The sequence below is a fragment of the Miniopterus schreibersii genome (assembly GCF_964146895.1).
Source record: "Miniopterus schreibersii genome assembly, chromosome: 12".
NCBI lineage: Eukaryota > Metazoa > Chordata > Mammalia > Chiroptera > Miniopteridae > Miniopterus > Miniopterus schreibersii.
In genome coordinates, this window is record NC_138112.1 from 17545369 (window position 1) to 17557742 (window position 12374).

General features: G+C 35.9%; 1 protein-coding gene across 1 annotated transcript in view; it reads right to left on the bottom strand.

The window, feature by feature from the left end:
• CNTN5 (contactin 5) overlaps positions 1 to 12374 on the bottom strand; it is a 968886-nt gene that overhangs the window by 100982 nt on the left and 855530 nt on the right. The window contains exon 15 of the mRNA XM_081155637.1: positions 11163 to 11338. Coding sequence (XP_081011763.1) covers positions 11163 to 11338 — 176 coding nt within the window. The remainder of the gene's footprint in view (positions 1 to 11162; positions 11339 to 12374) is intronic.

Below are 12374 nucleotides of genomic sequence, written 5' to 3' on the forward strand. Positions count from 1 at the left end.
ACAAACATACGCTTGCAAACTGGGTGTGCCCTGGAGGCCACTATTGTGGAACCCTGTGAAAACCATGTGATGTAGCCTGGACTAGCCTGCTGCTGGGTAAGAGAACATTAATTCTAAGAACCATCTTTCTGCCAATGACATATTTGGTTAGTAATTCAAATATTCCCCCCAGAGTTTTCTTCTCCCAACAGTATAATCTCTCACTAGTATAAACTTATCACATTAAATAGTTGTCTAAAGTTCTGTCTAGATTAAGAGCTCTAGAAGGGAGAGATCATGCTTTACTCAACCACGTATTTCTTGCCCTGATAAAGTACTATACACATTACAGGTGACCATTAACTTTTTGGAAAGTGATGTATTAAATATTTTCCTGATATTGATATATTACTATTTTTGGGTGTGATAGTTTAGCACATGGGCAAGGAAATGAGAAAGTGCTTATATATAACAGTATAGAATCCTACTTGTTTATATTGTAATTAATTCAACAAATACTTTATTCAGCAAAAAATATGCCAGGCACTATGCCAGGTGCTAGCAATGGTTAGCAAGACAGGTATGATTCCCATTCTCAAAAATATATAATGTAATAAAGGAATAAATGTTGAAGAAAGCAGAAATTTTTATTTTAGCCCATTTTCCTGAACTGCATTATATTCTTAGAACTGCTTCTAAGAATAATAAGCAGCCTCCTGAAAAAAAAATCACATACTGCTTCTCAGGGAATTATCTTAATAACCCTGAATATTGAATCTTAACATTGTAATAGTAAATTTCTCTTTAATATACCCCATAAAATGCCTTCAGCAACACGTAAATTTATGTAAAGCACATATATTTATGTTAAGCAACATGTAATTTATCCCTGGATTTAATTTGGAAAAATCTGGCAGCTTTACTTTTGTTAGGAATACATAACTTGCTATAATTGGAATTAAGCATAATCATGGTCATTTACTTAACTTGAATAGGTGACATGAAAAGCTTTCTTTAAAATAGAATTACTATAATAATAGATGAGATTTGCTTTAACTATGAGGTCACCATTTGTTACTGGGATTTGATAGACAAAACCTCAGTATCTTTCATGTTTTCCTCATGCCCAGTCTCTACCTAGAATGTATATCCCCCTTCCACTCCCTCTCCCTGCTTCGCCTGCAATATTCTTTATTCTTCTTTAAGAACGGGCCCAGGCATTATTTGATTTAAGAAGTACGCTCTGCTTCCACAGGTTAGATGACGCATAACTTTGACTGAGTTCCCTAAACATACCTCTTCCATCGCTCTTGCCACACGTCAGTGTGTCTGCTTCTCTGTAAGTCTCGGCTCCTCAAAGGCAGCACCCTCTCTCAGTTGATGTGCCTTTCACAGAATGTGTTATTGATCCTACAGAATCCTCAGTTCCTGGGCAGCTGCCTAATATTAGGTGTTCAATAAATCTTTGTGGAACTGTGATATATTCAGAATTCATCTATTTTACACTGATAAATACTCTATAGAGACATTAATTATTCATTTAAAAAATGATGTCATGCTTTCCCAATTCTCTAAATTGATCTTTTCTACTTTCCTTATATAAGGTATATCCGATGAAGAAAGAAAGTTAATAATAGCCCAATAGTTATTTCTAAAACTCCCTCTCCCTCCTTTTCCAAGAGATAAAACATCTTTGAGAGGGTACCTACTGAGTTATTAACTCTAGACTCCTAAAGTCACTTTTATATTATAATGTGATAAAAATAGTCCATGAAAGAAACTAGAGGATTTTGAAAAGCTAAAGCGAAAGACATCATAACACTGAGACACTCTTTAGAATTTAATACAAAACAGATGCAGAAAGAGAAATTGCAAAATAAAGGTAGAATTTCAAAGATGCCTTGAAAATAATGGCCCATCAAAAACCTTGCTCTTTGACAATCACTTTAGGAAATAGCATAGGAGTCAGTCTAAAACACAATGCTCACATATCAATAGCATTTCAAAATGTAAAACTGAACCATGTTTGCTTATAAAAATCCTAAACCTTATGTGGTATTAGAGAATAAGGACAGCCTTTTATTTACCAGGGCTTTCTTTCAAAAACTACAATAAAATCTTCTTTTATATATTATTCCTACAAAGTAAAAGAAATCTAGTATTAAGTGCCTTATTATACTATGCATTTCATCACTCTGCAGGTGAAATTATATCCCCTGGTTACTATATATATATATATATATATATATATGTAGGACATTCTTTTTAAAATAACAGAAAACCAATAAAACATATTAGCATTATTTCAACATGATAACTAGAATCCATTTTATATGTTCCTTTTATTAAAAGCTCCTATGATTATTATTTCCAGAGAAAATAATTACTTTTAGCACAATATCAAAAATATTTAAATTTCATGTAAAGCAAAATGAATAAAGCTCCTGATCACTGACATTCTCTATGATTAAAATGGGTTAGGATTTTGCCTTGGTTAAAAAATTTAAAAAGCTACTTAGATATGGCAGTCAACGTTTGTTTCTAAGCGGCCTACGCTAAACGGCTAGTTTTCAGTTAATATACTCTTACCTTCATTTATTTCTTTAACAACTCTACAAATATTTGTCTGGTCTGTAATGTGCACCAGGTACTGTGTTGAGGGCAGAAAAATAAGCACGTTCCTAATTTCTGGAAATGTAAAGGCTAGAAGGGAAAGACTCAAGCAATGTTTACGGTGGAATTTGACACTTGCTCTGGGGGAGGGATGGGGAGGGATAGAGGCAGACCCGGGGCACTGAGGGTGAGCAACGGGGCAGACCCCGAACCCTGCGGACCAGCTGTCTAACCTGGAAACTGAATCGTGTGGCCAAACACTCAAGTGGAACCACCAATGCTGCTAGCAACATACTTGCTAAGAACAGACATAATTTTAAATGTCTCAGATGTGGACTATTTTCTTCAGAAGAGCGGTTGAGGCCCTTGGGCCTCTACCTCTTTGCCTCGCCTCCAGCTGCAAAAGCAACTCAACATTGCCCCTCACGTCCATTGGCAGAGATTGTCCGAAAGACTGAAAGGGGAAGTTGGTGACAAGGGGTTCACACACTATAAAAAGAGACAATTAAAGCAGCCAGAAGAGTGAGCTTTAAATAATGGAAAACACCCCCACAGATCACCTGAGGAGGTGAGTGTAGTAGGATATTTTGAGGGGTTTTTCAACTCACTCTCAGCAACTTTTATGGGAGGAGTTTTAAAAACAGTTCGTTGACTTGATGTTACAGGACATAGACTTTTAATGTTTTAATAGTGATCTAGTGAGTAAGGTAAAAATGGGTTGCACTGTCCAGCTAAAGAGATGAGACCACAGAGAAGAGACAATCCCTTTATGTCTCAGGTTTTCAAAATGGCACAGTGAGGAATTACAGTTTTAGATCTTTCTGTCTTTGCTTTGAAACATCAAACCGGATTTGGAATATCATTCATGGTGGTGAAGTTTTAAGCTCAAAGGAGCTTAAATGATAATGGTGGCTGCGTAGTAATTGTGTCTGTGTTGCTCAGAACCCCAGTAGTGAGACATGACCCTTCACCCTTCTTCCTTCCTGGGGCTCAGTTTCTTCATTTCTATATAATTTGCCTGGTTCACTATGTTGTTGTGGAAATCAAATGAAATAATGCATATGAGAGAGAAAGGGCAAAGGTTGTCTTCATGATGGAAAATTCCATTTATATATTTTAGCCTAGGTCTAAATAGAATAATAAAACCTTCAAATTTATTCTGAAGTGATTAACTAAATGTTGAAGAGTCTGATCTGTAGGATTGCCTTTAAAAATACATATAACGGACAAATTTTGGCAAAGGAAAAGGAGATTCTTCATAATAGTCAAGTTTATAAATATTAGAAAAAAAGAAGTAGACATTCAAGGGATTAGAGCTATTATTACTTTTTTTTATTATTACTCACCCCTGTTTCCTGTGCTTTCTCAGTGATGGTATTTGCCATTATGGCTGTCTTAGGTCAGAGTTTCAGAGAAACAATGTGAGTTGGTGACTCCATTGAGGCATGGCATTGGGGTCAACATTTGTAGGGGAAATGAAGAAAGTGAAATGGAGCATAGAATGTGTTTAACTCTGATGCAATCACAACAAAGGCCTCAGCTTTTCTCACAGGGAACTCTGGAGCCAAGATGACCCTTTAGAATTGTTTTACTTTGAGGCAAGGGACTCAGCCTTCATAACCATCTCTATGCATTCATTACCCCTACCTTGGGTACAGGCTGGGGGTTAAGGCATAACTTGGGCCAGACAACTCTCCTTGGCTGAGAGCAATTCCTAGAGAGGGACTCAGCTGAGAGCTATGAGCCACCAAGACTCTTAGTGGCTTGGGGGAGAATGCCTTAGTTTTGAAAGGGGAATCTGGGTAACACACTGTGGCATTTACTACAATGGCCTATGGTGTCTTCAGTTAAAATAGACACAATTACTTATCTTTCCTACTTTAATTCATTTGAATGGGTCCATGAATCAATATGAACACTGAAAGGGAGAAGAGTACAAGAAAACAAGAGGGAGATGGAGGCATTCAAATTGTTTATTAAGATTTGAATAGAAGTCTCAAGACGTAAGGGAAAGCAAACACTGATTATGGGCAAACTTGGAATATTGAGAAAAGAAGAGCATTAGGCTCTGAAAAATAATTTAGATACTCATTTCAGTAACTTGACCTGAACAATTGATTCAAGTGATGTTACAATTTTATAATTTAAAGAGTGGGCTTGACATTTTGCATTTATTTACTTATTCATTTATTTATTCTAAACTGTTTAGTACTTACGTAATTTATAAACATTTGTGGTCATATAAAATAAGTCTGCAGACTGGGATGAGGAAGTAGTTCTAGAGTCAAGATCCTTGGCTGGTTATTCTTCCAAGTACAATTGCAAGATAACTAATAGAAATTCAGAGTAATACTGAATAAACTCAATGGAAATTCTGACCTGAAACCCAAATACTTGGAGTGCTATTTTGCATGGAAATATTTATTAGAAGTTTGCTATACATATTGTATTAGAAAAACTGACAAGTCTAAGTAAGTAATTCACTATTAAAAATGATGAGTTAGATGAGAATTTGGTTTAATAAACATCACTGAAGTAAATGCAATAGACTTCACGATCAAGGTTAAAAACAATAACACCAGTTGCAAAAACACACTAGGGCCTACTAATGGTCATATTTCAAAAAAAAAACAGGCACTTCATTCCAGATTAAAGTCATCTTTTGGTTGTATTAAAAACAACCATTGAAAAGAGAATGTAGTATTATAGAAATCCAGCCTGAGAGTGTGTGTGTGTGTGTGTGTGTGTGTGTGTGTGTGTATATGGAACAAAAAATAATTTTTGAGAAAAACAAAACTTCCAAAAGGAAAAAAAAGGAGTCCTAGACATATAAGCACTTCTAAATGTCTGGAGTTTACAACCTAGGAAAGCAAATTCTGCTAAGAGCTAAGGAGTGTTTTCTATTTCTCACCCCCCACTTTTCCCAATCCAATAACCTGAAACATCCTGCTGACTCTGATAGAATCTCTGGGAAGTATGATACTTTTATCCCCTCAGAGATCACAGAGCACAGTCTACACTAAAATTGTCTCTCTTTATTAAGAAGCTTTATTTTCCCTCTAAATCAACCAACCAACCAACCAACCAACCAACCAACCTGTAGTTTCACACTACAAAACATTTCATAGAAACCAGTATCTTTCAAGTCACCCATAAAGCTATGTAAGTATATTACAAAGATACAACGCCTATCAAAGATGAAGTTTCTAAATGAATAAAAAAGCTTTGCATCCCGACCACAGTAAGCACCATCCCCAGAAGGTTTGCTTTGGTGGAAGATATTTCAGTAAACAAAGGGAAGCCTGTGTGACTTAGATGGCTAAGTCTTTTTTTATAGGTGACAACTTTGGAGGACTTGATTTTGCTACATCGACAAGTTACAAGAAGTGAGGAGAAGACTTCAAATTTCACTTTTCAGACCATCTGCCAATTAGAGTAAAAACGGATGTGGATAATCGATACGGTGTTACTACCCAGCTGTGATCCTGAAGGTAGCGTGGTCCACGGCTTAGTCAGAAGACACCCCCAGAAATTAAGGAACGGCCTGCCAATTAGAGACTATCTCAGATGTCACCTAAGGCGGTCCCCTTTCAGTCAGTTCCAACTGTGCTGAAGTGAACATCCAATTTCATGTAAAAAGGCAAAGAAATAAACTATTTTATAGTAACAAGTTTTAACAGAATTTTATGCAATACTTTATATCAAAACCTCTGAAATAATGCAGTAGTTGACTAAACAGAAAATGCTTTATTATCAAGTTGTCATTTTGTATTCAACAAACATTGACCAAGTGGCTACGTGGACCTTCAGAGCCCAAAGTGGTCAAACAGAAAATGGCATATTAGCCTCTGCTTTTAGAGACCCCTACATTTTAGTTTATTTCATGAATATATATAATGTTATAGAATCACAGGTTTTAATGGAATATTTTGGCCATGATCTTATGACTGCAGGAAACATATACATACTAAAAGAGATGGGCATTCTTTTTTGCTATGGGAAAGATTACTACTTTGAGAAAATAGTGGGTGCGGGTACATTCTTTAACACAGACAAGCAGGGAAATGCATGGGGAACCAAAGACTAGAACCAAATCTTCCTTCTAGTTTTATTTCCCACAGTTTATAGATGGGCTGAATGCATCATGGCCAATGGGTATGGAGAGAATCAAAAGGATCATAAATATAACGCAGTTTAAAGATCACACTGTACTGACCCCGTTACCCCAATCTAGTATTCATGTGGCCTGGAAAAGCCTTATGCTTCAGTTTCCCCATTAAAAAATGGGGTCAAATATGTGAAATATCCCTTCTCTACCTTCCTAAGTGTATTGTTCTAACTAGAGATTTGAGTAAATCTGAAGGACCATTCAAATAATGCACTTTGATTTGGTTGCCCATTTAACTGCAATTTAGCATGTTTGGAGAGCTCACAGTGGAAAGGGCAGTTCTTTAGCTGACCATCCTGATGACAAACGTTTGATTTTCTTTCTCTGCCCCTCCAAAAAACAGAGCAAATTGCGGGCTTCCATGATATTTAGTGTAACTGCTCTTTATGCAATATAAGAATTAAAACTAGCCTACATCTCAAATAAGTAATCAGGGATTGCAAGTCTCTAGAAAACTAGGAATCACCATTCCTCCACTAAGACTGTGGCTCTGGGGCCACGTGGCCATGCTCAGGTGCTGTTCAGTATTAAGAGGTTCTCACAGACCTCTGACCAACATAAACATTTGTGTCCAAACACAATCATAAATGCTTTATTTCATGAAAGGATGGTTATTTAGGGCCAAAGCTCATGATGGTTGACTTCCTCATTGTAACATCTGTTTAGCCAGTCTAGAGTGAATGTTCAATCCCTGCTCTACACAGCTGTCAGAATTATCTTCCTAAAAAAACAAATCTGAGTCACATTGCTCCCTGCTGAAGTCCAAATACAACCCCAAATCCACGGCTCAGAAATTGATGCCTTTTATTCGTTAACGAGGCCTCTGCTACTTCCCTTTAAATTTATTCAACAAATATTGACTTACTGCCTTCTACGTGTTCTCACTGTGCTGTGAGGGCCGTTGGTTCCTCACTGTTCCTGAAACATGCTCTAAACTATCTGCCCTTCTATTTTTGCTTAACCTGCTCATTCTGTCTGAAATGCAGTTTCCTTTCCTAGCCACATGGCAAAATCCTACCTATCCAAGCCCAGTACAAATACCAGCTCCTCCTGCCAGCTGTATGCAGAGTTCTCTGGTGACAGCACTGTTAATAGCAGGCCACTAGCTTATCCTGCTGTCTCCCACCTTAAATTGTGCTTTCTTAGGGGTGAAGGGCCATGCCTTTTACTTTGGATCCCCACAGCACTTAGCTTATGAAACTGAATTGAAATCACAGTCTAATTTCCCACGTTCAGATAATTCATATCATTTCCAAAAAGGTGATTTGGGTGAATTAGATCAAAGGTTTATGAACTAATACATTGCTTATACCCTTTTAACAGTGGCTCCATTAATGGATTCACTCCAAACCATATTGCTGAGATGGTAAAAGACTGTCTAAGTAAACGGGCAAGAGAAAAAGGGGCATTTTCATTATAGACGTTCACATTTAAATCTTTAGGGAATTAAGCTAAATCTGAAAGCAGTAGGTGTTATTTTTTAACCTGATGTGATATGTTTATCTATTCACTCTCTTAAAATGCATTCCAAAAGCACTATTTTATTTAAAACACAACAATGTACATTGTATATGGATATAAAAGCTACACACACAAAATTTACCCCGAGGTTTATCTACACACCAAAGGCCGTGTGTAAAAGATACCAGTACAACTAATGGAAAGGTAGAGAACTTCATTAAGCTATATTGTGGCATCTACAAGATGCTAAATATCAATATCATTTGGGCATCTCTTTTTGGAGGGGCAGAGATCTGGCTCATTCATTTGCTGCTCTGCAGTGCTGATGTGGTTAAAAGTATACCCCCCTTTCTCTTCTAATTAACCCTCACGCAGTCACCCGCCAGTGGCTTAGGCCCCAGGGCAGTTAACCTAGACTGGGCTCCAGTCAGAGGTGCACTCTTCCTGCTTAAGTCCCTGAGCTCTGTTTGGCTTCCTCACTCTGCTGGGCTAGCCTAGATCCCATAAGGTTTCTTCAGTGGCTCTCCGAACCTCAGAGAAGGCCGCAGATCACCCCACTTGGCTCTCTTCTGAACCCTGTACTGCTCCTTTTATTCCTGGAGTCTTCAGCTGGCCTCTCAAACAGAATGTGTCCACAAGTCCAGAGGCCTTCCCAAGTCTCCCTTCTATTTAACACTTTCATTTCTTCTCCTGAAACATGCAACTTCTCAGGCATACTGTTTCACAAGGAGAAGAGCAGGAGGGAGATCAAATGCTTTTCATTTTTATTCTTTGCCTTTCCAAGTTTCTACAATGGGATTCTCTCCTTGAAGCCATCCAGGACCCAGTGTTTGAGGAAATTAGAAAAAAGGGATAGACAATTTCTTTTACACCTTGAAATTGTGAAGCTTCCAATTTTTACAGTACATACATGTTTCTATTAATTATTCTAAATACACTAAAAATAATAAATCCTAGATTACTATAGAACTAAATATTTTTCTCACTTCTCAATATGATAATTTGCTTTAATTTTCTATTCTGTAGTTTATCACTGTCCACAATCCAGAACCTAATTTTAACATGGTTTGTAATACTATGGGTTTACGAAGTGAGAAATAAATTTTGTACTTCTCAAGGGCAAGAACAGCGTATATGTAAAAAGGAATATAGCAGGTGATATTAACCGCCAACTTTATGAAAGGGATTAAAGGTGTTTATTGACACAGATGAATGACATCAAGCTAAAGTGGTAATTTCTAAGAGACAAAAGCAAGAATCAATATAATTTTATTAGGACCATTAATTTCTCTACTGGTATTTTAAAATAAAGAAGGGGCTCACTTATATAAAGAAAAACCAATATTCACTTTAGACATATTTTTACTTTATATATCTGATCACTTAAAATGAACGTTTACAGATAATCCAGAGAAGATATATTTTTGAAGGTATGTGTTTTGCTTTCAAATGTAACATTTCTGTATTACATTTTTTTCTGGTTCTGTTTTGTGACATTCAAGGCATAAAATTTTTCATAGTCTTGAAGGAATTACCAGCTCAAGGTAAAGGGAAAAAAGGAAACTCACAAATTAGAGGGCGATGAGTTTAATGTAATATGATCTAAATATTTCGCATATAACCACCATTGATAATTAAAATCAATTCATTGATTGAGATGTGGACAATGCTGTTGGTAATTGTTTCTCATTCATATAGTCTCTCCCATTCATTGCCAAGTAAACCAGGACAAAAGGAATAATTTGGAAGAAAATGTTTCATTTTGGTTACATTGGCAAATGTAACAAAGAGAGCTCATGTTTTACTTTTGTAATAAAAATTCATCAAATTCTAGCATGAGAAAGGAGCTTAGAAGTTATCTGGTCCAACTCGTTCACTTTATTCCTTTATGGGATTGGTGTCCAGGTAGGTCAAGTAGTCGATCGGCTTTCTGTTATACAGCTGACTAGGGACTGAACTGGAAATTGATTCAGATTATCCCTGACTTTGGGTCCAGGATTTTTTTACTGTATCATATTACTTTTATGATAAAATTCAATCCAAACTGAGTTTTATATGTTTGGGCTCATTATAGCTGTGGTTTTCCAGTGCTTCCCAAAGTGTTTAGAGAAAAATGAACTGATGTGACTGCATCTCAAATTGGATTTGTAGACATAAATTGTATTTGGATCCATCTCTTTAGCAAATATAGATGGGCTATTGCAGCCAAAACCTCTGCCACCCTAATTCCCTCAGTGTTTCTCTCTCCCTCTGTCCTGTTATTCTTTTATGTCTTAAATGGAACAGTGGGGGAAGGAGGTGTTTTTTCACTTCTCTATTGAGTTAAGATACTGTGATGGTTCTACAGGACTTGGTTCAAAAGATTTCCCACTCCATTTAGTTGATTGCCATATAGATATGTAAAACAAAAGAAGGCATTATAAACAAAATATTTGGTGGAGAAGAAATGAGTATGCCTGTGAATGTTTATCCAAGGTTAATGTGCCTTTCTGACTATGGGTTGCATGTTTAGCTCTATAGCCTTTGAGAAATGTAAAAATATCCAAAAAAATACCATTTTTTGAGGAGTAGGGCAGTCAGGTTATTTAATTAATTTATTGTATCATAACTTCTGTTAAGGCTACTTTAAATAACAATAGACATTTTATGTAGCAACAGAACTTTTGAGAAGTAATGTGGAAATATTGACAATATTTATCAAGTAAATAAAAGTAGCAAACATAGTTGCATAATATAGTATTACCAAATTTTACTAGGGGTTTTAAAATAATTATTACTGTCAGTTTGACCTAATTTCAAAATAATGAAAGAATTTACTTGTTTAAGTCAAATTGATTTTTTCCTATGTTTCATTAGTATTTCATAGATAAGAAAGCTTTTACATTTGAACCTAAATTTCTAAAATTATTATTACTCAAAAAATAAAAGTGTATTAACTTACGGCCCTGATGCTTTCAAAATGTCCACCTTCTTTCTCGAAATCGATAGGCTGTCCTTTTAGAGTCCAGTAGAAAGTGACATCCAAACTGGCATCATGAATTGCTTTGCAATTAAGAACAATGCTTTCTCCCACTGTTAATTCTGTTCTTTTAGGAGTAAGTTCTATTCTGGTAGGTTCTATAGAAATAAAAATGTATTAATTAATATAACACATAGTATTTCCCTACATTTTATATTGTAAATAATATAGAAAAACTTAAACAAGGAATCTAGGCAATAAAGTTGTTCCAGATACATATCCTTCAATAAACTTTTATTAACTAAACTATGACACTTTTGTATGCTAGGACATTTTACTATGCTTCTGTAGGGGAGTGATGATTTAAAAGTCCCTTTTCCTATTAAGAAGTAAGCTTGGGCAAAAAAAACAAAAAAAAAACAAGAGACTACATAACTAGAAACAGCACTTGGCAATCTGGAAGAAAGAAAATCTTAAAAGAAGGCATAGCCTCCCCCCACCACCTTCAAGGATCATCAAGTGTAAATAGAAGGATTTTTATAATAAAAAAGCTCTGTATCTAAGGAGGAAGAATTCAGGTGATTTCTCTTCTTTAAAGGTTATAGAAAGCACCTCCCCTCAAATTACTATTTTATCATAGATAAAAATATAATGCTACCAACTATAACACGTTGTATTTGCTTTATACTCTAGAAGCAGCATCTCTGTCCAATTATAAAACATCACTTTTGATAGATTATAAATGGTTTAACTGAGATCTGAAAAGAAAGAAAAAATATTGAATAAAAATGTTTCTGAGAAAAAAATGTGGTTATTTAATTACCTAAAGATTCAGTTAATTTTTTTTTTAAAAAGATACTTTTTTACAGGGTTAGAGCAACTTTGAATCAATAAAGGCTAATAGGAGCTGTGGCTTATTTAAGATAGTGATCAACTTTGTAAGTTGTATAAGTGTTGAGTCACTGTGTTATACACCTGAAACTAATATAATATTGTATGTCCAATGTAATTGAAAAATAAAAAATATATATTTTTAAAAATATACCTTTATTGATTTCAGAGAGAGGAAAGGAGGGGGAGAGACAGAGATAGAAACATCAATGATGAGAGTCATTGATCGGCTGCCCCGCCCGCAACCGGGGCATGTGCCCTGACCGGGAATTGAACCCCGATCGCCCAGCTCGTAGGTCGATG